This window comes from Eschscholzia californica, unplaced genomic scaffold, assembly GCF_041429995.1.
Source record: "Eschscholzia californica isolate CP2 unplaced genomic scaffold, dmEscCali1.0.p SCAF_2, whole genome shotgun sequence".
NCBI classification, from domain to species: Eukaryota; Viridiplantae; Streptophyta; class Magnoliopsida; order Ranunculales; family Papaveraceae; genus Eschscholzia; species Eschscholzia californica.
Genome location: NW_028238309.1, coordinates 65,567,718 through 65,593,290, shown reverse-complemented (window position 1 = coordinate 65,593,290; position 25,573 = coordinate 65,567,718). Strand labels below are relative to the sequence as shown.

General features: G+C 37.6%; 2 protein-coding genes and 1 non-coding gene across 3 annotated transcripts; all 3 read right to left on the bottom strand.

Moving 5' to 3' along the window:
- Positions 1–5,727: 5,727 nt before the first annotated feature.
- TRNAK-CUU (transfer RNA lysine (anticodon CUU)) lies at positions 5,728–5,800 on the bottom strand. Its single transcript has one exon. It is a non-coding gene; the product is annotated as a tRNA-Lys (tRNA).
- An 11,817-nt stretch (positions 5,801–17,617) lies between these two features.
- Positions 17,618–18,991, bottom strand: LOC147560425 (aspartic proteinase CDR1-like). Its single transcript, XM_086659282.1, has one exon. The coding sequence runs from the start codon at positions 18,989–18,991 to the stop codon at positions 17,618–17,620; it is 1,374 nt and encodes a 457-aa protein (XP_086515408.1).
- Positions 18,992–20,414: 1,423 nt separating this feature from the next.
- On the bottom strand, positions 20,415–23,768 carry LOC147560424 (subtilisin-like protease SBT4.4). Its single transcript, XM_086658016.1, has 10 exons — positions 23,644–23,768; positions 23,459–23,553; positions 23,201–23,292; positions 22,852–23,098; positions 22,144–22,642; positions 21,951–22,045; positions 21,656–21,868; positions 21,447–21,558; positions 21,139–21,352; positions 20,415–21,051 (listed from the first exon to the last, which is right to left on the bottom strand). Exons 1-10 carry the CDS (start codon positions 23,755–23,757, stop codon positions 20,498–20,500), a joined length of 2,235 nt encoding a protein of 744 aa, XP_086514142.1. The 5' UTR covers positions 23,758–23,768; the 3' UTR covers positions 20,415–20,497.
- Between the last annotated feature and the right edge of the window lie 1,805 nt (positions 23,769–25,573).

Here is a 25,573-nt window from a genome sequence, read left to right as displayed (position 1 = left end):
CCTTGACTTTGACTCAAACTTGGGTCCATTGGGTGCCTCCAAAATCTCTTCCTTCTTTCATCTTCTTTGGGCTTGGGTTTCATTACTTCATATGGAAATCAAGAGGGTGCCTTCTAGAATTATAACCAAAGGAGGGTGCCTTCATAGAATCCTTGTTTTAAGACCGAACCTCGACTTCTTTCTTTCACAACTTCTCCGTCCGAACTCGGAATTGACTTCCGTTTTCACCGTTGGGCTCGTCTTTGACTCCTCTTCTCATATGATTTGCTTGAAGTCTTTTTCTCTCATTTTGGGCACATGAAATGATAGTGATAATTCGCCATCTTTATTCCGAATTCCATGTTTAGCTCCAAATATGGTACCTAAACAAGAAAAACACATAAAATATTATTGATAACACTCGATAAGGACTAATTAGTCTAAGTTAGGCTCTCCAAATGTGACATTTTCGTGTCACATCACTTTGCTTCTGACTGCCACTTGAGCCACGTCCCATTGATCGTCCTCTCATCATTGTCAAAGCTTCAACACGTTGTGAGCTTTCTTGTCTATCTTCTTTGTTTTTGCGCCAATTTTCTTCTTCAAGTATTGCAGCAGCAATATCATCAAAGGACAGAACTTCTATATTGGTGGTAATATTGATGATGAGTTGATCATATGAATCTGGTAGACTCTGAAGTATCATTTCCCCACGTTCAACCGTGTCCATGTTATGCCCTATTGATGTAAGTTGAGAGAATAAAGTATTAAGGGTGTTGATGTGGTTTGTTACCGTTGTTGACTCCATCATTCTAAGAGTGTAGAGTCTTCTCTTCAAGAAGATTTTGTTGTGTAGTGATTTGGTTTCGTACAACTTTGTTAAAGTATCCCATATTTCTTTTGCTGACGTCTTCTCAGCTACACTTGATAATACTCCATCGGCTAGTGCTAGGTGTAGATTTGCAATAGCATTGCCATCTATCTCGTTCCACTTAGCGTCATCAAGCATATCAACCCGCCTATCTTCAATTGCCGCCAGACAGTTATCTTTTCTCAAAATTGCCATCATCTTCAGTTTCCATAATGAGAAATTATTCCCATTGAATTTTTCTATATCGTACTTTGCCGCCATTATTTTGGTGTCTTCTTTCACTATCCAAACCGACAAGAACCTGGGCTCTGATACCACTGTTAAAAAGGTTGTGAGTCTCAGAACTCAATTGCAACTAAAGTCGAATATCGAATAACACGAAGATGAACAACTTTGTAGATAGATTTACACTTAGAGATGAATTATTTACAACTTCTTCTATCTAAATAAGGAGATAACAATTATGAACAACCTCTCTCTTATTCTAGGAGATATACTATCAACTCTCTCTTTACCAAAGGAAAGACAGGTATTTAGAAGAAACTAAACTCTCTTTCTAATACTAACTCACTTTCTCTTCACTTGGCTTGCTTATGAGATGGAATGGATGGGATGAGAATGAGATGATATTGAATTGAAGTTCTTCATCTCCTTTTATAGTGTTGGAGGAGAAACATGGTGTGGACACCTCAACAAATGAGGTGTCTCACCAACTCATGGTGTCCTCTTGATAAATTGCCACCTCAAATGGTAAGAGACTTATCACCAAGGTGAGATGTCTCATTTACAATAGGTGGTTCATGTTGTTTGACACCACACATAGTAGTTGACACCAAGACCTTGGTTGATGCCACCTAAAGCTTCAAACAAAGTAGCTTTACACCTCATCACCATTTTCAACAGTCCCGAGCAGCACTCGTTCGAGCAGCTGCTGTCCGTGTTGCTTCAGCCCGTGCCGTGACTGCTGCTCCTTTCCAACCCGTGAAAGCTGCTGTGCCGTCCCGAGCTATGCGCGCGTCCCGTGGCCAAATCCCGAGCTGCTCGTGTCGGAGAAGCTGCTGCTCGTGCTGGAGCAGCTGCTGTTCGGCCGTTCTCTGTCCCTCTTGTGCCAGCCAAAGCCTTGGCCGGCCAAGCTTGGCCGGCTCTCTTCTACCCTTCTTCTCTCTCAAACCAAGCTTCAAGCTCCCAAGAACAAAACCCTAGAACCCTTCTAGCCTCTTTTTCTTTCTCTAACTTGGTTCTTTGATGAAGAAGAAGATGAAAAGTTGTTCTTTACTACTAAAACCCTAGGTCAAGACTTTGACTTTGACTCAGACTTGACTTGGATCCCTAAAGAGAGGGTGCCAATAAAATCTCTACACCTTCCTTCTTCTTTGGGTTCTTGAACTTGGACTTAGATGTTGGGCTTTGAATTAGAGACCAAGGGAGTGTTGTCATCTAGTCTCTACAATTGGAACCAAAGAGGGGTGCCTTCAAAAAAAGACCTTGGCTTATATCTTTCACAACTTCCTCGTCCGAACTCAGAATTGACTTCCGTTTTCACCGTTGGACTCGCCATTGACTCTACTTCTTGTTTGACTTCTGATTTTGACCAAAATACCCCTGGTTCTCTTTTCTTCTCTTTTGCGGCATGAGATGAAACTGTGATAATTTGCTATTTTTATTCCGAATCACACGCCAAACCCCAAATAAACTACCTAGCAATAAAAACACATAAATAATTAGAAATAAAACCCGAAAAGAACTAACTCATCAAAGTTAAGTGACCTAAATGTAGCATTTTCACGCCACATCACTCTTCATGTCAATTAGGAAAAGTTAGAAACTCATTTTTCGTTCATCAACAAGTATCTCTTCTGAACCACTCTAATTGATTCACTGTGACATATTGGGACCAACTCCTGTCACTACTAAGTCAGGTATCAAATATTACATCATATTCATGGATGACTTTAGTAGATTTTTTTAGATTTACCCTATGAAAAAAGATCAGACAACGTGCAATGCTTTCAACACTTTCAAAGACACTATAAAAGGTTGATGTCTCCCCGTAAAGCGTTTCCAAAGTGATGGAGCATTAAAACTAGCTAAAGGAGATTTTCAAGCTCACTTAAGCAAATGTAGTATTCTTTTTAGAAGTTCCTGTCACTACACTCCAAAACAAAATGGTAGGGCAGAAAGAAAGAATAAACATACTACCTCTTTGAGCAATACCTTGTTATTTCAAGCTTCCACGCCCAAACAATTTTGGTACCTTGCTTATTCTACTCCCACCTACCTCAGCAACATGACACCAAGTAAGGTGTTATCCTATAAGACTCCTTATGAAATTTTGTTTCATAAAAGTCCACATTATGATATGATTAAACTCTTTGGCTCATTATGTTATCCTTATCTTGGTGATACTAAGAGTGATAAGCGTCAACAGTTGGTAGCCCAAGTGGTTCCAAAGTGTTGACATAAACTCCAGAAATCCCTGGAGGTCTCAGGTTCGAATCCCAGAGAAGGTGGAATCTTTGGTTATTTGATTTGAGATTATTAGGGTGTAAATAATGTAGTTGGGCTTTAGGCCATTGTCATGTTGGGCTATAGGCCCGGTTCTTGTTTCAGTTTGAGTGGGCAGTTATTTAGCGTATCACATCTTTGATGTATCAATGCCAAATGTAACGACATACGTAGATCGTAGTCGACTTCCAAAAAAAAAAAAAGAGTGATAAGCTAAGTCCAAAATAAGCCAAGTGTGTTTTCATTGGGGAAAGCTAAATAGTTTCCGGGGTGTAAAATTTTAAAGGTAATATGTAATATTTTAGAATTTTTCCGGGGAAATAAATTTTAAGGGGAAATAAAAAAAACACTCCACCTCACCTCTTTGTCTTCTCCGATCTGGTCGCCGGCCGGAAAATTTTCCGGTCGGCGACCATAAAGAAATTTTTTTTTTCACTCACTCTCACTCTCTCTAGAAACTCCGGCTTACTCTCTCTCTCTCTCTAGAAACTCCGACGAAGTTCCGGTCTGTTGAAGGACATACTGGAACTCCGGCGAAGGGAAACCCCTTCGCCGGAGTTTCTAGAGAGAGAGAGTGGAATTTTTTTTTTTTTTTTTTTTTTTTTTTTTTTTTTTTTTTTTATGGTCGCCGGCTGGAAATTTTTTCCGATCGACGACCTAATCGGAGAAGATAGAGGTGAGGTGGAGAGAGAGTAAGGTGAGGTGGAGAGAGAGTGAGGTGAGGTGGAGAGAGAGAGAGAGGTGAGGTGGAGAAGTATTTTGCTTTCCCCCTAAATAAAATTGTCAAACAAAATTGACCAATTTTTGATCAAGTCTTCACACCCCGGACACTATTTAGCTTTCCCCAAACCGCTGGCCTTTCATTGGCTATAGTCAAATTCATAAAGGATATAGGTGGTTGGACTTAGTTTCTCACAAGGAATATGTCTCTAGACATGTAATATTTGATGAATCTTCATTTCCCTTTGCTGATGATAGAAATTTGTCTGCATCACTAGCACAAGAGCCCACTACTTCCGGCACCATTATCTCTAGTACAAGAGCCCACTACTCCCCACACCATTAGCACAAATTCTTACTTTACTTCCTACTAAGGGGACAGTTGCGACGAGTTTCTTGTCAAAGAGATGGAAATTTGTACGGATTGAACTTTCTATTGTAGACCTAGATTTTATCAACTAAACTCGTTAGAGTGCTTTTGGCTCTGATGTAATAAAGAATTTCTAAGAAGAGAAAAATGATAGAATGACTTGTGTATTTTATCAATTACAACGAAAACTATTTATAATGTTGGGAAACAAAATCCTTACAAAAATACAATATAGCTAGGGTATATTTGTTCTAATAATATATATCTTTCTCTAGTTATATATGTTATTATAATTCTCTAGCATAAATATATATACACATATATAAAACTAGACATAATAATATATGTATATATTTATTTCTCTAATATTTGGATATCCATACATAAATAAATATATATTCATATTTTGATTATTGTGATTGCTACTTATCTTGATACGGCACTACGTTATTATGGTACCTACATCATCATAAAAGTCATGACGCCCACCGTGGGGCCCAGCTGATGTAGATTGTTGCGGAAGCGTAAAAGTAATGGAATCCACCATTATAACAATGATAAAATACGTAAATAAACTGATAAAATACGTAAATAAACTGATAAAGTAAAGAACAAAACGATAAACCTGATTAATAATAAACTCGATTGATAATATTCTCTGATCTTCATTTCCCTTTGCTGATGATAGAAATTTGTCTGCATCACTAGCACAAGAGCCCACTACTTCCGGCACCATTATCTCTAGTACAAGAGCCCACTACTCCCCACACCATTAGTACAAATTCTTACTTTACTTCCTACTAAGGGGACAGTTGCGACGAGTTTCTTGTCAAAGAGATGGAAATTTGTACGGATTGAACTTTCTATTGTAGACCTAGATTTTATCAACTAAACTCGTTAGAGTGCTTTTGGCTCTGATGTAATAAAGAATTTCTAAGAAGAGAAAAATGATAGAATGACTTGTGTATTTTATCAATTACAACGAAAACTATTTATAATGTTGGGAAACAAAATCCTTACAAAAATACAATATAGCTAGGGTATATTTGTTCTAATAATATATATCTTTCTCTAGTTATATATATTATTATAATTCTCTAGCATAAATATATATACACATATATAAAACTAGACATAATAATATATGTATATATTTATTTCTCTAATATTTGGATATCCATACATAAATAAATATATATTCATATTTTGATTATTGTGATTGCTACTTATCTTGATACGGCACTACGTTATTATGGTACCTACATCATCATAAAAGTCATGACGCCCACCGTGGGGCTCGAACCCACGACCACAAGGTTAAGAGCCTTGCGCTCTACCAACTGAGCTAGACGGGCTAGTCAGTTTACTTATTACTCAGTTACTCTTTGTCATCTACGAAAAAGGTGTGTCAAGCAAAGCCCATATATGGTTGAAGGATGCTACACCCTCGTGCATACTTCGGTTGGTGACAAAGAAGAGAGGGTTTCACCTAAAACTCACAAATGATCGGAGACAAAGACAAATCGAAACATGTCTCGTCTATCAGACTTGCTGCTCCTGAGTCTAGCCCTAACTATTCGATGAGCCCCAATGAGTTGTTATCCAATGAGCTTGATAGTTTTGGTGGGATTAGTCTGAAAATTAGTACTTCTATTTTGTCAAGTGTCCACCAAAACCTGCCTTTTTATTCACGTAAGCTAAGAGCTTGGGTGCTCGAGTCAGGCAATGTCAATGAAGAAAGTACACTCAGCGAGTCTCCTCGACCTATTCCCATTCCTAGACCCACATCTCGATGGCGCTCGACCTACTCCCACTCCTAGACCCACATTTCGGTGGTTACCACTTACCATCAACTCGTTCAAAGAAAAAAGAGATGGAATGGCTCAGTAAACAAAACCTCCCAATTTGGGTTACAATTTCACCTTTACAGTTGCTTTGAGGTTCAAGATTCCAGTTTCCTATAATGAACTACAATTAAGTTAACCATTTTCGGCCTCTTCCTTCACCATTCCTCCTTAATAAAACTAGAAAAGGCTAACACCTTTTCAATCATCAAAGAAGCTTACCATTTTCGACAAACGAGAGAGAGAGATAAGTTGTAAATTATGAAGACCAGCCTGGATGGTGGCTCAACAGACTATCATCTTTGATAATAAATGTACGATTATTATCTAAACTTGGAGGGCTCCTAAGTTTCGAACCTGAGACCTCGAGACAACTATTGAGCTGTAAACTCTTGCCTATATCGTGGGTTATGAACATAACACCTACCTATAAATACTCGAAAGTGATTGTTTAAGGGAAACTAGGGCTCGTGTGTTTCGAACTTTAAGACCTCACCACAACTATTGAAATGCAAACTCTTGTACATTTTTTATAAGTAGACAAGAAGGAAAACTGAGAGCACTATTTAAACCGGATTATGGGATAATCATGTCGAGAAACGAAGGTGTAAGTAAAAGATGCAGAAAATAAAAGAACAAATTTGTATAGTTGTTTTTTTTTTGAATACTTTGATTAAATTAATGAAGAAAAAAGGAAAATACAGAGAAACACAAGGCTAAAAAGGCCTTTGGGACAGAGGACGAAACGAAATACAAGCACCAGGACCACTCCACTGACCCCTCCCGACACACCAATCCATCCTTTCCAGAGACCACCACGACCGACGGAAAAAAAAGCTACACATTAAAGCGAATCTAAGAAACCATCCCATGACTCAACCATACAATTAAAAGAATACAATTTTGCCCACTTGTACGATCTGCTCCAATGGTAAATAAGGCATTTAGCCGCGAAGAAGATGTACTCTGGTGATCGAGGTTTGTCTCTGAAAATTCCATCGTTTCTAGCACTCCAGACTGCCCATATGATTGCTTTAGGAATAATGTTGAGAATAGCCTTCTTGTGTTTACTACCTTTGATACCTTTCCAAGCCAACATGAGTTCTGTAATGGAACTAGGGGTACACCAGGCAATCCCGATACTACTCATGAACCTGTTCCACACACCCCTCGCCGTGTCACAATGAAGGAATATATGCGAGGAGCATTCTTCATCGTCCCCACAAAGACCGCAGCGATTTGGCGAGATGAATCCCCGTTTCCTCAAGTTGTCCATGGTTGGAATCCTCTCCCAAATCACAGCCCATAAGAACACGCTCACCCTCATGGGTATATTCTTTCTCCAAATATCTCTAAAAACCGGTTTAGACTCCCTTCCCTGGTTTGACAAAAGCGAAAACATCGCACTCACTGATAACTCTACCTTCTCCGGATCCGGATTTGATATCCACACCCTAACGTCTGGATGATTGATGAGGCAGTATGGTTCTATGTCGTTCAACAGGCTATTTGCCTCCTCCAACTCCCAATCAAAGAGCCCTCTCCTAAAATCCACCCTCCAAACCTTTGAGTTAATGTCAAAGAAATCGCTAACAGTCCCATCCTTCGACTCGGAGAGCAAAAAGAGATTCGAGTAAGCTTCTTTAAGGGATGTGTCCTTAGCCCATATATCACCCCAAAAACTCGTATTCTTTCCGTCCCCGACCTTAATCTTGGACATGGAATGGAACTTATGCCACCTACTATAAATCCCCCTCCAAACCGAGACCCCATACGCTTTTTTTGGTGGTTTCGACATCCACCCTAACTCCTCTTCCCCATATTTTTCCTTAATGATTTTCCTCCACAGAAGGTTCTTTTCCTTACCGAATCTCCATAGCCACTTAGATAATAATGCATCATTCATCCTCCTCAGACTTTTGATTCCCAAGCCCCCTTGAGAGATCGGCCTACAAAGAATCTCCCACGCCACCCAATGAATTCTCTTGTTATCCATCTCACCATCCCAAAAGAAATCCTTGAACTTTCTTTCCAATTCATTACAAATCGAAACCGGAGCCGAGAAGAGAGATAAGAAATAAATGGGAAGAGCCGATAAAACCGCCTTAATCAGAGTCAATTTCCCCCCTCTTGACAAAAGTCTTGCCTTCCACGGAGAGAGGCGCCTAGCCACCTTCTCGATGACTGGATCCCAGAGGTGTTTAGATCTATATGAGAACCCCAACGGAAGACCTGAATAGGAAATAGGTAGAGAAGCTTTAACACATCCAAAAGTCGAAGCCAAGTCATCTAACCCCTCCACCCTCCCAACTTCAATCACTTGGCTTTTACCGAAGTTGACCTTAAGATCAGAGGCTGCTTCAAACCATATAAGAGTGTCTTTTAGCTTGCGGATCTGGTTGATGTCTTCTTTGATGAAAAATAGAGTGTCGTCCGCAAATTGGAGATGGGAAATAGACGTTCCATTATCAGAAACCCTGAAACCATCAAACCAATGAATCTCTTCTCCTCTTTTAACCATACAACTAAGAACTTCCGCCACGAGCAGGAATAAGAGAGGTGACAGTGGGTCTCCTTGACGGATCCCCCTGGAGTTCATGAACACCGAAGAAGTGGTACCGTTGATCAAAGCCGAGAAAGAAACCGATGAGATGCAATTAAAAATCCATGTTCTCCATTTATACTTGAAACCCATCTTAGTCATGATGTCGTAAAGGAAATCCCAACTGATTTTGTAATAAGCTTTCTCCAAATCAACCTTTACCATAATACCCAAGGACTTAGATTTCATCTTGGAGTCCAGCAATTCATTAGCAATCAAAACCCCGTCGAGAATTTGTCTATCGCTAATAAAAGCCCCTTGATTAGGAGACATGATGGATTCTAGAACCGTCTTAAGTCGATTCGCCAAAACCTTGGAAATGATCTTATACGGTCCCCCCACTAAGCTTATCGGCCTGTAGTCATTCAATGATTCTGTAATATCCTTCTTAGGGATAAGCACGAGGAACGATTGATTCAATCTCCAATCTAAACTACCCGAGAGCCAGAAATCCGAAAATACCTTCATAAAGTCACTCCCAATAATACTCCAGCATTTGTCGTAAAATTTGATGGAGAAACCGTCCGGCCCCGGAGCTTATCTTTGGCCAAGCCTTTGATTGCGAGAAGGACTTCCTCCTCCGAGAATGCTCCCTCCAGAGTCTCAGCTTGAAGATCCGAAATCGAAGGCAAGTTTAGACTACCCACTCCAGGTCTCCACATAGCCGGCTCCTTGTAAATATTTGCAAAGTGCTCGACCACCCGACTTTTGATCTGCTTGTCCTCCATGATAAGCTCATCGCCTACTCTCAAAGCTGCTATCCGATTCGACCTCTTTCTACAATTTATAATGCCATGGAAGAACTTCGAATTCCTGTCTCCTGCCTCAAGCCAATTGATTCTCGATTTTTGTCTCAAACTAATTTCCTGCAGATTAAGAATTTTCTCCAGCTCCGCTCTCATACTCTGTCTGAGCAAAAGATCCTCATCGCACAAGTTGTTAGTCTCCTCCAATTTGTCGAAATTGTGAATCCCCTCCTGGAGTCTAGCCAAAGTCTCCTTCTGATCTTTGAATTTTTCTCTTGACCATTTCTTTGCCTTTTCTTTTTCATTTATTGTATTACAAAATTTCTAGTGACAAATTGAATGAAAACCAAACTCCATGAACTAAAGCAAGTAAGAAAAAATGAAAAACGTATTCCCTGCGCGATGAAAGAATTAGTATTGAAATGAAACTCATTTTCTTCTCAGATCAACCTTTTCCTTCTCCTTCAGCTTTCTTCTCAACCTTTTCCTTCTCCTTCAGCTTTCTTCTCAACCTTTCTCTGTTTGCCAGAAATCAAATTCAACAAACCCAATGTCAATGAATACTCATCTATTCTAAATAGTACAATTTCTTACCTTACTTGAGATGGAGGTAGAGATGGTGTTGAAGATGTAGATGGAGATCCGCGTGGAGATGGAGATCCGCGTGGAGATGGAGATTGAGAAATGGGATCCCCTCGAGATGATGATGATGATGATGAAGATGCAAGACTCAAACTTGCAAGAGTCAAACTTGCAAGAGTCAAACTTGTGAGAAGTCCTACAAGATTTTGGGTTGCTTCCTGAAAACCAACAAAATTAAACAAAACCAATGTCATTAAATCTTTCATAATTTCTTACCTTATTAGAGTCACCATCTTTAGTAATGGTGTTAATAGGTGAAGATGAAGATACAGATGGTAGTGAAATGGATTTTCCAGGAGATGATGAAGCACCCAAGAATTTAGCTTTTTCTTTTCCTGATGGGGTAGTGGAAGTTTGAACTGATGTAGAAACTGAGGCGGTTGTATTGTTGGTGGTGGTGGTGGAGGGATTAGTCTCCATATTTCCTGATAATCCAGGAATCGAGCTTTCCAAAAGTTGTTGGATTTGTTCATAAAGTCCATGAGGGTAGAAATCTTCCTCTGGGTCATTTACCAAATCAACCATGGCAGTTTCTGGAATTAAAATGGTACTGGAAGTTTGAACTGGGGTAGAAATTGGAGGAGAAACAGAGGTGGTTGCATTGCTGGTAGTGGTGGCGGCGGAGGAGGGGGTGGTGTCCATGGTGGTGGTGGTGGAAGGATTAATATGCATATTATCAGAGGTGGGTGCATCTCTCTCTCTCTCTCTCTCTCTCTCTTTAGGAGATATTGGTTGATGAGTAGTAATAAGGCAAGGGAGAGATTGAAGAAGGGGGGTTGGGTTAGCTTATTAGAGGAAACAGAGAGAGAGAGAGAAGATATAACGGTTAAAACTAACTTTTGGGGCAGTTATATATTGGAAGTTAGAATCTCTAACTACTAACTAACTTTCTTGATTCTTGAATCTAAAAGTAGAATCAAGAATAGAACCCAACTGTTTTTTGAATTTCCCATGTATAAGAGTCTGTTCAATCTTAAGGGGCATATTTATATCTTGATCAAAAAACTTTTTTAATTGTAAATTTGCCCATAATTTTCATCTTCTCTCCACCTTCACAACTTCCGCCCACCAATCACTTTGTTAGAGTATACTAATGGTGTAAGTCAAGTGTGAGAAAGATAAATAACTAAGGAAGAAGAAGGTGTTACAGAAGTGTAATAATATACCACTAATGGGTCTGTAGAGAGGTTTAAAGCTCGTTTGGTTGCTAAGGGTTATCATCAGAAAGATGGGTTGGATTACTCAGAGACCTTTAGCCCAGTGGTAAAAGCAGCTACCATTAGAATAGTTCTCAACTTAGCTGTCTCTAATGGGTGGTCTATTCAGCAATTAGATGTGTCTAATGCCTTTTTGCATGGACTACTTCAAGAGAATGTTTATATGACACAACCTCAGGGGTTTATTGATGCTTCTAATCCGTCCTATGTTTGTCACTTACATAAAAGTCTCTATGGGCTGAAACAAGCTCCTAGAGCTTGGTTTCAGAGATTTGGCACCTTTCTCTTATCACTTGGTTTTGTCAAGAGTGAGTATACTAATGGTGTAAGTCAAGTGTGAGAAAGATAAATAACTAAGGAAGAAGAAGGTGTTACAGAAGTGTAATAATATACATATAAGAGTCATTGGCCGAGGTGCCTATAGAATAAATAACAACCTAACTAACTAAATCATAACTAACTCAGTAGTTAGGTTGTTACAAACAGATTATCTTTCTCTCTCTCTCTAACTAAATGAGTGAAGAACTATATAAATCGATTAGCTTGTAATAATCAAATCAATCTAGTTTTCTAAAGAGATTAATAAAGTTCATCTTCTCTGATTTCTATCACACTTCACACACACTCTCTCTCTTACTATCTCGCTTTTGTTGTTTCTCTCCATCTTTCTGGCTTTTGTTGTTTTTTGAGCTTATAGTTTAAGAGTAGGAATAGAAGGAATGGGACCTTAAAATCAATCAATGACCTAGAAGAAGAGAAAAAAAGAGATGGATAAAGATCATATATGTCGACTACCTGATGGCATTTTACTACAAATTCTAACTTTACTTCCTACCGAGGAAGCAGTTTTGACGAGTTTCGTGTCGAAGAGATGGAAGTTCTTATGGATTGAACTTCCTCTTCTTGACCTAGATTTTATATCTTTGTCCACAAGATATAATAAGCTAAACTTTCATGACCGAGCACATAATTTTTTTGAGTTAGTTTTTTTTTTGTTGAACTTTGAGTTAGTTGAACATGTGTTTTTTTGTAGTGAGATCAAACAATTTCACAAACTTCGACTTAGTTTTTCCGTGGCTTCGAACTTCTATAAACGTCGAACCCCTAGGTTTATTGAATTTGCTATGAAAAGTAATTGTTCAGCACTTGCTTTAGAAGGGGTTCTTCTCTCAATACCCATCTCCACTTCACTTCCATCTTCGTTCCGAAATGAATCACTCACCCATCTAAAGTTAAACTTTGGCCACTTTATACCCTCTATACATGCTAATTTTGTCTCACTTAAGACTGCAATTTTCACTGATGTAATTAAGACTACCCGGGGACTCAGTTTACCATTTGATCTTGAATTTTCCTTGTCTTGAAGAATTACAACTAATACGTTGTCATATTCCTTGGCGTATTCGTCTCCATCTCCCGAGATCGAAACTCAAGTCCTTCGTGTTGATTCCGTACCATGAGGACGATAGGTGGATTGAAGTTGACATTCCAACTCTTTCACGATTTAAGTTTGCAGGCTTTATTCCTCAACATTTTTCTATCATCAATGGAGAGAATCTGATTGAAGCTACACTTAGCACTATGGATTTTGACTTGCAACAGATGCGACTCCTCGACGTTCTTAATTTCAAGCGTGTCAAGATTTTAACACTTTTTAGCACGTGTTTAGAGGTGCGTTACTCTTTTTTTGACATGTTTGAACCCTCCTAATATTCTACTCTACTTTTTTAGTCATTTTTAGAGTCTTATGCGGTACGATCTTTATTTTCTGGATCTGACTCGTCTACGTCAGAGTTGTCTGAATCTGAATGGCCCGAGTCTAAATTGTCTGAGTCTGAATAGTCTGAGTCTAATTTTTCCTACCCAAGCTCATAATATATATTTTTTTTGATGAAATAGCTCATAATAGTTGTAAGTTATGTAGATTTTTGATCTAGACTAATTTTGAAATTTTGACTCACATAAATTTATTCATTCTGAATCATCATTTATGTGAGTTAGGTTAAGTACTATATTACTCTGCTTTGACTAGTTTTATTAGGTAAAAAATGTACTACCAATTTCTTGCATGTTCGAAGTTTAAGAGTAGGGATAGAAGGAATGGAACCTTAAAATCAATAGCCATCAATGACATAGAAGAAGAGAACAAAAAAGAGATGGATAAAAATCATATAAGTCGATTGCCCGACATTTTACTACAAATTCTTACTTTACTTCCTACTGAAGACGCAGTTTTGACGAGTTTGGTGTCGAAGAGATGGAAGTCCTTATGGATTGAACATCCTCTTCTAGACCTAGATTTTATATCCTTCTCCAAAAGATATAATAAGCTAAAATTTGATGATCGAGCACATAATTTTTTATGTTAGTTGAATATGTGTTTTTATGTAGTAAGATTAAGCAAATTCACAAACTTCGACTTGGTTTCGCCCAAGTTTGTAGTCATCCAATGGAGAAGTTTATTAGATTTGCTATGGTTAGTCATTTTTCAGCACTTGATATTGAAGGGTTTTCCCAATATCCATATCCACTTTATTTCTATCTTCTTTGCAAAATGAATCACTGACCGATCTAAAGTTAATGAATGGCAACTTTATATACTCTATATATGCTAATTTTGTCTCACTTAAGACTGCAATTTTTACAAAAGTAAAACTACTCGAGGACTCGCTTTGTCATTTGATCTTGAATTCTCCGTGTCTTGAAGAATTACAACTAATAGGTTGTCATGTTATCTCGTACCTTGATCTCCATCACCCAAGATCGAACCTCAAGTCTTTCGTGTTAGATTATTGCGAAATCGGCAGTAGTGGTGTTAGGTGGCTTGAAATCAACATTCCAACTCTTTCACGATTTAAGTTTGCAGGCGTTTTTCCTGAACATTTTTCTATCATCAATGGAGAGAATTGATTGAAGTTGCACTTGACTGTATTAGTATTGACTTGAAACAGATACAGATCCTCCGCATTCTCAAGGATCTCCGCATTCTCAAGGATCTTCGTCATGTCAAAATTTTAAAATATATATATATATATATATATTAGGTATTGTTGGAACCTTTGGCGGTACATTCTATATTGTCTGAATCTGACTCGTCTGAGTCTATAATGTGTGAATTTGAATAATGAGTATGAGTTTTCCCATCAAAATAGTTGTTTTAAGTTATGTAGGTTTTTTTGGCCAAACTTATTTTATGTTTGACTCAAACGTGCTCAAAATCAGCACAAGACAATCATTTTAAGGGCTCGATAAAAGATACTAACATTTTGAAATTTGACTCAAATAAATTCAGATCTGAGTCAGGTTTCACATCTTACCGAACAAATTACTTATTTAGTCATTAATCCTGAAATATGTGCGTACAAGTAGTTCGTAAGTTTATCTGGTAGGATACAAAATTCATAAGCCTGTGGAAGTCGTATAAATGACACAAAATGCATTGTCATGTGATTCTAGAAGTCTTGTCTCGATTGGTTGTTGTTGTCGGGTGAAAGCTAATTGACAAATCACAATTTTGAAGGTTCTAAGTGAAAATGGTATGACGACAATGCCTAGTACATTCAACAACTTGAGGCATTTAACGGTAAACCCATGGTCAGATCATAGCAGAATTCCTTGTCTACCAGGCTTATTAAGGAGCGCTCCTTTTTTCGGGACTCTCTCGATCCATTTTGTTCATGTAAGTATCAATTAAACATGTTAACTGATGGCGGCCATCCAACTAGTGGGCCTCTCGACCAGTTCATTAGTGGGCCTAACTGCCAGGTTACTATAAAATACAAATCTCTTTGATTGCATCTTCTTCTCGTTGTAGAGCTTTAAATAACAGTAAGTGAACCAACTGAGAGAATGAACCTGCAGGTAGACAATAAAACAATAATGGTGGAACAGAGGCACGAGTTGGACTCACTATCTTGAAGACTTCAAACGCCCTTGCTACCGTCGAATTTGATATTGTTTTTGCAGTATGTGAGCGAAGCCTTACGATTCAACTGTTCCTTGTCAAAAACTGAAGAAGCAAACTTCAATTCTAATATGGAGCCGGAGCCAGGGTCGGGTAAGGTAAGGTGTGCCTCTAAAAAGTGATGGGTCTTTCCTCCGGAGAGCACTATTGTAATCCCAATGGGTCACACCCCTTACACCCGACTTTCTCCATATAAACTCAAACTAGTTTTCTCTTTGAAAGATGTGGGACAAAACACTTTTGTTTGAAGTTTTCATTTCTATTTTAGTAAAGAGGATGAAAATGTTTTACACTTTGTTCTATAAATGTTGTTACTATAAAATTGTATTTTGTTTGTTTATGGAAAAAAAAGTTCCCTCCAAAAGGGTGGGCTCACTTTATTCCAAAATAAAAGCTAAAGATTATATTTTATTCAAACAAAACTAACAATCCCCCACATGAATAAAATTAGAAGAGATGAATAGTAGAAAAGACTACGAGGCATTGTGTGTCAGCGAAGGTGTCGTTATGACTTGAACATTTGCTTTGTGATGGTTCGTTGGGACTACTAGTCGTTCAGTGAACATGATGTTCTTGAACCGAACTTCTGTTTTGTAGACTCGATTAACAAACCTCACACACAAGTCCTCTAATTTCTGTCAAGATCATTTGGTTGTGCTCGTTACCAGCCATGAGCATATCCTAGTATTCGTGAGTGCTCTAGAGAATAGCCAAATTTTCATAAGAAGCGGCTCCACTTCCACACTCATATAGGTGAGTCCATCAAGGGTGTCCTGTTCCCCCCACTTGGTATACCTAAGCTATAGATCTCATCCGCCACATTGAACATGTACACTTTCTTTGTCATAGGGGTGGATAGGAGTTTTCTCCGTTGAGTTTTCATAATCTATCATCTACAATTTAGTTGTCCTATTGAACCAAAGTAATGGGATCTCCAATTCCAGAGTTGGGTGTCCGTCATAGATGATTTACTCTGATATAGGCTTTATCCCCATCCCCTCGACGTTACATTTACAACATCTCTCGGTAATCCTTTCGTCAAAGGATCTGTCAGGTTTTCCTTAGATCTCACAAAATTTATGGAAATTACTCCATTAGCCAACAATTGCTTAATCGAGTTATGCCTTCGGCGAATATGTCTAGACTTTCCGTAGTGAATTTGTTTGAAGGAATGGAACCTTAAGGCGAGAATCCTCATGAAGATAAATAAGACCTCTTGCTATCCCACCTTATTAGGAGTGTACTTATCAACAAGACCTCATGGGTTGTGAATTATCTTTAAGGATTACATTGTACTAAACCATATACCTTAAGAAACTAGTCTGTGTTATTTGAGAATTTAGTAGAAGAAGACCCATTAAAAATAGCTTCTCTCACAAGATCATTCATTAACCCACCTAATACCTTGAGAATTTATAGAGAAATATGGTTGATTTGAATATCTCAACATACATTCATCATACCATATTATTGCTTTCTTAGAGTTTGGACATCTATAATATTGTGTGATCTCTTTTGATGCTATTTCAACATGTTCTTGACATTTTTCTTCTGTAATGTCACCTCTACACTGAAATGACCCGTAAACGGTATCTGGGCCTCGACCGGCTATGGCTTTTCGATACCCATTCTTGATAATTGTCTTGTTGTTTGATGTAGATAGAGAAGGAAGAAGGAAGTTTATGAGATTGGTTTGATATGTACTGTTAGAAGTGTAATTAGATCCATAACATGTATGATGATTGTAGATGGGCTGTTAGCTCCATAACATGTGTAATCTTGATCTCCTTCACAAGATATAACCAAATCCTGATTTCAAATCGAAGGGATTAAATATGGGCTTCCGATGTGTAATCAATTGGTAGACCTCATTATTGTTTTCTTCTTAAAGTTAGGGTTTTTGACAAGTTTATTCATTTGGAACCATCATTTATGTTAGTTAGGTTAAGTACTATTACTCTGCTTTCACTAGTTTTATTAGGTAAAAAATGTACTACCAATTTCTTGCATGTTTGAAGTTTAAGAGTAGGGATAGAAGGAATGGAACTCTGATTTCATTATTAGTTTATTTGATTAAAAACTTATACGACACGTCGCGAAGACGACAATGTCATTACATCATTAATTACTATATAAAAGATGACTCGAGAGAGATCACTAGGGATGGGAATGACAATCCTCCGGAGCCCACGAAAGTCTTTGTGCTCCTAAATCATACTGGAACCGGATATCCACCTGCTGAAGTGTGCCAATAATGGTGAAGTCATTGCTCTTGCTAGGAAGAATAAAAAGGCAGTAATAGCCTTCCGTACCATCATACTTAAACACAGTATCTGACTTCATTATTAGATCAGCTTCTTCTTCGAAATGGAACGTAACACTCGGGACTTCGGCAGCATAATCTTGAGGTATCTTGAAACATAAATCTATATCATGAAGCCCCGGAATCGGTGTGAGCTTATCACCGAAATGCTCTACTATAGCACTCTTGAAAACTTTGTAAGGTTCCTCAGCAATGGTTGTAAAAGCATATCCGGAATCTATGAAGCACCCTCCATGTCCATCTTCTCCCATATCGAAAGTACCCGGAGGGAAGTTCAATCTCCGGTTACCAACACTAATGTCCAAAAGCTTCAGTCCGTACAAGTCTGGCTCAGAGATCAAGGTTATAAATGGAGTCGATTGAACACTGCCTTGAAACCTAACATTGTCACCGAATGTTAGGTAACTACGAGCGTCTTCGTGTTTCATTTCATCTACTAGACAGTAAGAGAATTTCTCTGTTTCATCTCTCATTTGAGATATCAATGACACAATACCTCTGCTCATACCCAGAATACCATCTATATCTCCTTCAAATCCGAGACCACTACTTGCTGTAGTACAGCCAAATATTGTATTCAGTAAGGATTCATCCTTATCTGTGGAACTAAGTGTTTCTGTACCGAGGTAACCTAAAGAGTATCCCTCTAAATACTGAATGTTGTATTTGCATTCTCCGTTGTCGCATGTGTATTTCGGTTTTTTACAGTAAGGGTGGTCACATGGAAGAGTTCTGAAAGTTTTTGATTTAGGTGGATCGAGAGTTGGCGTTCCAAATTGAGGAAAACAGTTTGGCTCACAAGCTTTACATTGGGTCCAAATTAGGTCGCTACCGGTGTCTAGTACCAAATAGTAGGGATCAGAAGGTCCGAACTTTAGTTGGACTAAGTACAGAAAACTGCTGGCACTATTAGCAACTGGAGGTTGAATGAGATCATGAGGATGAACAATGGGTACCGTTTGGTTTTTGGTTAACGATGAATAATTTGTAGCTTTAGAATTCAAATATAGAGCCCGGGATTCGGAGAAGAAAACGAGGCGCTTGACTTTTTCGGGGTAAGTGAGGTTACCAGGGTAGAGAGGAGATTCTGGGGAGTCTCTGTGAATGAGTTTTAAGGTAAAACTTTTTGTGGGTATTGAAGCATAGGAGAGAAAGCATAGGAGAAGAAAATAAAACTTTGCTGCTAATGAAGAAGAAACGGATGCCATTTTTTAGTTGTGGTATTCATAATGAAGAAACTGATGCCATATTTATAGTGGATGAAATGAATAGTACAATTCTTAGTGGATCGAAAAAACTAATAATTTGATCGACTTAGTCAATTGAGAAATTTTGTAACAGAAGACTTGCTACATCTAGCAATTATTCTTAGTGGATTGACAAAAAAAGATGGATGGTTACTTCCTGGAAGCTTCATTTTAGTATTCTCAACCTATTCATGCTAATTCTTCAATTAGAAGAAACCCAATTGAAGATAATTTTGCAACAGAATATTTGCTACATCTAGCAATATTCTTAGTGGGATTGACAAAAATATGGATGGATGGATGGTTATGTCAATAACGTGTCTAGGTACGTAGTATTTTTTCGTAAACCAAAAAAAAAAATGAAATCATTCACATATGATTGTTGTTGTGCATCCCACGGTGCTTGATATTCCGAAAACCTATTATGTTCCAGCCTTCCAGTCACTTTAGACCTGTTAAAACTGATCTGGTATGAGAATAATGAAATCAGCTTTGACTTCAAACATGTTCGTAAACCAAAAAAAAAAAAAAAATGATTGTTGTTGTGCAACGCACGGGGGACTAGACATCTAACAGTGCTTTATATGCCGAAAACCTATTAAAACTGATCTAGTATCATACGTAGATTTTTGTTAAGATTATTAATAAAAAGAAAAGTTCGCTCCAGACAGAAATGGGTCCAAAATCATAGGTGGTGAAATTACATTACTACCGAATGTGACAAATTCAAATATTGTTGTAATCGGAGTTAATTAGCTACTTGTGTCAGAAATTTTTGTAGAGAAAAAGAATAGGGCAGAAATAATGCTACTAAACACATTTCGACGGCAGATATTCTTAGTGGGATTGACAAATTTTGTAACAGAATACTTGCTACATCTAGCAATATTCTTAGTGGGATTGACAAAAAGATGGATGGATGGTTACTTCCTGAATGATTCAATAATTCTTAGTGGGAATCTTCAGAGAGAAACTTATGTCAATATTGAGTCTTGGTACGTAGTTTTTGTCCTAACACATTGTATATCAAGAGAACCATTTTACCTAATTATATGTAATTAGAGTATCTCAGTGGATGAAATCAGCTTTGACTTCAAACATGTTCGTAAACCAAAAAAAAGAAAAAGAAATGAAATCATTCACATATGATTGTTGTTGTGCATCGCACGGGGAACTAGACATCTAAAAAGAAACACGTAGATTTTTGTTAAGATTACTAATACAAAGAAAAGTTTGCTCCAGACAGAAATGGGTCCAAAATCATGGGTGGTGAAAATACATTACTACCCAATGTGACAATCTTCACATTCCGTAGAGATAAGATGTTGTAAGCGGAGATAATTAGCTACTTAGTGTCAGAAACTTTTGTAGAGATAAAAGAATAGGACAAAGTATATTGTTTATTATTCAACAGAAATGATCTACGACAAGCTTTTGCCACGCTGAGTTGGTACAATCTAATTTTTACTAATTGCTTGGTTGTGAAGAAATAAACTGTGAATAGATGACAATAGGACTTCTCACACTGTGAACCCCATCCGACCATTCCAGTACCGAAGAGGATGTAACATCTGGACCTAATTCTTTTCCAACGACAGTCACAATAAAAGACTTTTTCTCGTTCAAAGAGTTGAATGACAAAACACTAGGGTTCACTGTCACCTTAACCCTCTCATCTGAATATCTGATCGTCGCATTATATGTTGAACTAGCTAAACCAACATTTGTTACAGTCCTTGTAAAGTTCAAGTTGACTGCCTCATTTGCTTCAACATGAGCACCCAACGAGGGATAGTTGAGATCCCTTGGCGTTCCTCTGGCACCAGTACTTTCGGGACAAGTACTATTTGTTATGAGTATAACTTTAGCTTTGTCATAACCAAGATCACATAGCATTTTGACATAGTCTTCTGGAAGTGTTTCATAAACAAGACCAGGATTAACAGCTTTCACAGGATCAATGTGACCAGCACCATAAGCAAATTCACCTTCTTCATTGTTGGTCCTATTCATTGGCCAAGCTAAAAAAATCAAACAATAGTGAGTAAATATAGACTTCAAGTACCCCACTCATACGAAAGAGGAGGACTTCAATTGATTATACATACCAGTAGTCATAAGAGCAGATTTAATTGCAGAAGGAGACCATTCAGGATGAAAAGTTTTGACGTAAGCTGCTGCTCCCGTTGCATGAGGACACGACATTGACGTCCCGGATAATATATTGTACTTTACCTTTCTTTCATCTCCTTCTACATCCGATGGATTCGCGGAAGGTGAAAACCCAGCCAAAATGTCAACACCAGGGGCAGTTATATCTGGCTGTGGTTAGATTAATTTAATCGTTAAACAAAAATGAAAAAGACAACATTCGATGATACTACATATGTATATATGTGCGTGACGAAATACTTACCTTGATAATATCAGGTAAGTGGACATTCGGCCCACGAGAAGAGAAAGAAACAACTACAGGAGCTTTCGAATCTTTTATAGACTCACTTTTCAAAATAGTTCCTACAGGGTTTCTGCAATCAGTGGAGAAAAGAGATAACATAGAAATTAGATGGCCTTCTTTTTGTATTATACATTCATATTCACTTTATCGAATTCAAATGGACTTACTTGTCGGATTGAATATAAGACTTAACATCTACACCACTTTCGTTCCCTAAAAGAGTTGCTGGTAGAGGATAAACCCAAGAAAAATCGCGTTCGTTAGAAATCATGATTGTTCCTAAAGCTTTGTCGAGAGCTTGTTGACCTTTGCTTTCCTTATCACATACAACAATCTTCCCCTGCACTAAGTTTCTGTCTACACAGCCGAATTCACAACTCCTGGATTTTCTCAGTAGTATTTAAAATTAACATAAAATTCTGTTTTATAAATAAAACCAAATTCTTTAGTAAAATAAATTACCGAGCAGCTGCGGCACCACACTTGCTCGAAACTTCTGCCCCATATACAAGTGAAAATTTAGTTCCATTCAAGGTGAAAGAATTAACCCCGGTACCCTAGCCACCACATATGAGCAATTAAATTGAACATTCTTTGTTAACCTAATAGTATTTAAGTAGAATTTCACATATAACTAATAGAAGTTGAGGCTTACCACGACTGTCTTCCCATTTCCTAGCACTACCTTGTCGATTATCCGACGATCTGTACTACTTGCTGCTACACTTAACAACCAAGGTGCAGCACTGCTTACACTTTGTGGTTTTGGACCATCATTACCAGCTGACTGTGACGTGAGAATGCCACTCTTTATGGCATGGAAAGAACCAATGGCAATTGGGTCCACGTCAAAGCCAGTCGACTTAGATAACCCTACAGAGATTGAAATAATGTTGACACCGTCGGCAATTGCATCATCGAACCCAGCTAAGATTTGGGCAGCTGGGCACCTTTTTCTGTAACAGACCTTGTAAACAGCAACTCTTGCTGAGGGTACTGCACCCCTTGCATTTCCCTTGGCCAACTCAAAGAAGCTTGCATCTTTTACGACAGCACCGGCTGCAATTGATGCAGTATGTGTACCATGTCCTACTAGGTCCTTAGCGGATCCCATGCGAAGTTTCTCGGAATAAATTCTTGCACCAATGAGCTTGCTGAAAGTTAATTGAAACAAAATCATTAAGCTATAATTAATTGATTTATACCTAGGGAAACATTACTTGTTTTTACTCGTAGTCTTATTAAAGCGCCAGCCAGCCAGCCGGGTGGACCAAATATTGACTAAAACCCTAAGTGAATGTAGAAAATGTCTAATATTGTAGACTAACGTAGAGCAAGTAGACAAGGGTGTAAAGATAATTACTTGTTGCAGGTGAAATTTGTACCACCTTCACAGACACCCTTCCATTTCTTAGGCGGTGGACCAAATCCATCATCTTTGAAACTCTCCAACTCTGGCCAGATTCCAGTATCTAGTATACCTACAATTGTGTCGCTTTCGACAGTAGGATTACGTTTCACAGTCTCTGATAATCCCATAAAATCCCATGATCTCGTTGTATGAAGTTGAAGCATTCGGTTTGGGAAAATAGACACAATGCCTTCCTTGCCTAGAAAGACAAATATTTACTATTATTATTAACCAGAAATGAAACTTAATCTTCTCCTCTAGCTATATATATATATTAGGTTAATTAGGAGGAATAAGTTACCAGAAAGTTTTTGAACTTCTTGTTCTGTGAGCTTTGCTGCAAATCCATTGAAACTCCTTTTATAACTTCGGACAATAGCATCTTCCACCGAGCTATACGATTATTAGTATACAAAACAATCATATCAAGCCCACCAAAATTAGTCTTGTTTTTTTTTTCTATAGAAAGTCTAATATTGACGAAATGATGTCTAGCAATATAACCGATCGACTGAAAAAATCCTCACTTATTTCTAGCCTTAACTAGTAAAGTACGTACCTTCCCTCGAGAACTTCTTCAAGAATACTATTGTGGTGAGATGTTGGAGAGTATTCCCTACTAGCTGGAAGCCCACCCATGTACACAATATATACCTTAACCAACAATAACGCGCGATTAAATAAATACAGAATACAAACAACACAAACTGATTAAGTTTACAGAGATAGAGAAAATGGGAGAACCTTCCTTTCATCAGTAATAGCAGCATCACAAACAATGGTTATAATAGACACAACTAAGAACATAATGAAACTCTTAGAGAATAAAAGAGATGGGCTTAAACAGTTAGACCCCATTCTTGATTCTATATAATGAAATGGATGATGGGGGTATTTGTGTTTATATACTGATTGTGCTAGATATAATCTTATGTCTATAGAAACTTGAGGCAGATTTATACTATTTTAATTAATATTCCTAAACTAGATTATTTTGTGAATAGAATATTATCTTTTATAATTTGTTTCTCTAAAATAAGAACTTTGAGATATGCAAGATATTGTACTATTTGATTGAGAAGGAGATATTTTTTCCACTTTTTAGTTTCTATACTTCACCAATAAAAATACAAAAAAATAATAATCAAGGCTCTTACTAATATGATTTGAAGATTCCTCAACAAAATATATATATATATATATATATATATGATTTGAAGAATTTTTATAAAGGGCAAAATGTAGTCAAACTAATATGTAGGGAACTATTCCAGTTTTATAAGTATAGAAATGTGATAATGCGTCAAAGAATGTAGTCGTAAGAGCGAAGGATCATCTCAGAAGATCAAAGAGAAACAGGGATTCTTTTAGAACATTAAATATGAATTAAGGACTGAAGAGAGAAGTGTTGGTAAGTGTTAGTTTATATAGGCACTCTTTGTGCTTGTATATATGACTCACTCGTGGGCAATGTAATTAGAAGTTAGTTAAGAACATATTAGTTTGTTAAGAGTTAGGTGATCCGTTCATAACTAACTTCACTTTCTCTCTCTAGCTTTTCTCTCTCTCTAAACCTCTCGACTGTGTAATTTCTATAAATAGAAGTATTGTAATGATCTAATCTTCAAGAAAGTAATAAAAATCTTCTTCTGGCTTTCATGGTATTGGAGCCCTGGTGTGTTTTTTTTTAAATCATCGAATTCATGAAAACCCAAATTAGGACTAAAATCAAGCAAGACATTGAATTCAAAATTGAAACTTTTATTATCAACGAATCAGAGATACAATTTTTGACACAGAAAAGAGTTGAAGATTTGTCATCAAGGAATCAAAGAGTTAATCTTTTCACCTGTGGAGAATTCAGGAGCAATTCTCCATCCTCAAACACAAAATATAAACCCTAATTCAGGTCAGTATTCTCACAATGCTAATATTACTAGTCTTCTTTCGGCTAGATTGGATGGTTCTAATTTCTTGGTTTGGAAAGATCAAATTGAAAATGCCCTAATTGGGAATGATCTAATTTGCTACATAGATGACACATATACTGAACCCTCTCAACTTATTGTTCTTGATGGAAGAGATGTGGTTAATCCAACCTATCTTCAATGGCCATTAAAGGCACCATTACTCATTCAATAGCTTCAGATATCTTAGGATGGAAAACAGCTAGAGACATTTGAACCTATCTTGAATTAATATATCTTCAAGAATTTGAAGCTAAGAAATCTTCTTTGAAAAAAAGCTTCAAACAATAAAGAAAGGGTCTGCTTCAATCTCGAATACCTAAGCAAGGTAAAGAATCTGGCTGATTCTCTTGTGCAGTAAATGACCGAGTTAGTGATTCTGAATTGTCTAGGATAGTACTTCATGGTCTTGGTAAAGAATACTCCCAGTTTGTCATTACTATCCAAAATAGAGAAGGTTTGAACTTTGCTAAACCGAGGAGTTGACTTATTGACCATGAACATTGGTTAAAAAAGATGATGATAATGAGGCCTATTTTGTGAAGAGATTTCCAAATAATTAAGGGTATGGCAAATCATCATTTTCAAGTCAAAGACTATTAAACCAAAATCAAGTTCTTGATTCTGGTTCAAGATTTCAACAAAAACAAAACTCTCCTCAAGTCAGAAACAATTTCTTTGACTACACTACTGTTCCTTGTGTCATT

Bases quoted from the DNA above. Each gene is read 5' to 3' on its own strand.
- LOC147560425 (XM_086659282.1), bottom strand. From the start codon at position 18,991: ATGGCATCCGTTTCTTCTTCATTAGCAGCAAAGTTTTATTTTCTTCTC.
- LOC147560424 (XM_086658016.1), bottom strand. From the start codon at position 23,757: ATGGGGTCTAACTGTTTAAGCCCATCTCTTTTATTCTCTAAGAGTTTC. The intron at 23,293-23,458 runs GTACGTACTTTA...ATAATCGTATAG, and splicing joins GAAGAAGTTCTCGAGGGAAG to CTCGGTGGAAGATGCTATTG. The intron at 22,643-22,851 runs GTAATTATCTTT...ATTAACTTTCAG, and splicing joins ACAAATTTCACCTGCAACAA to CAAGCTCATTGGTGCAAGAA.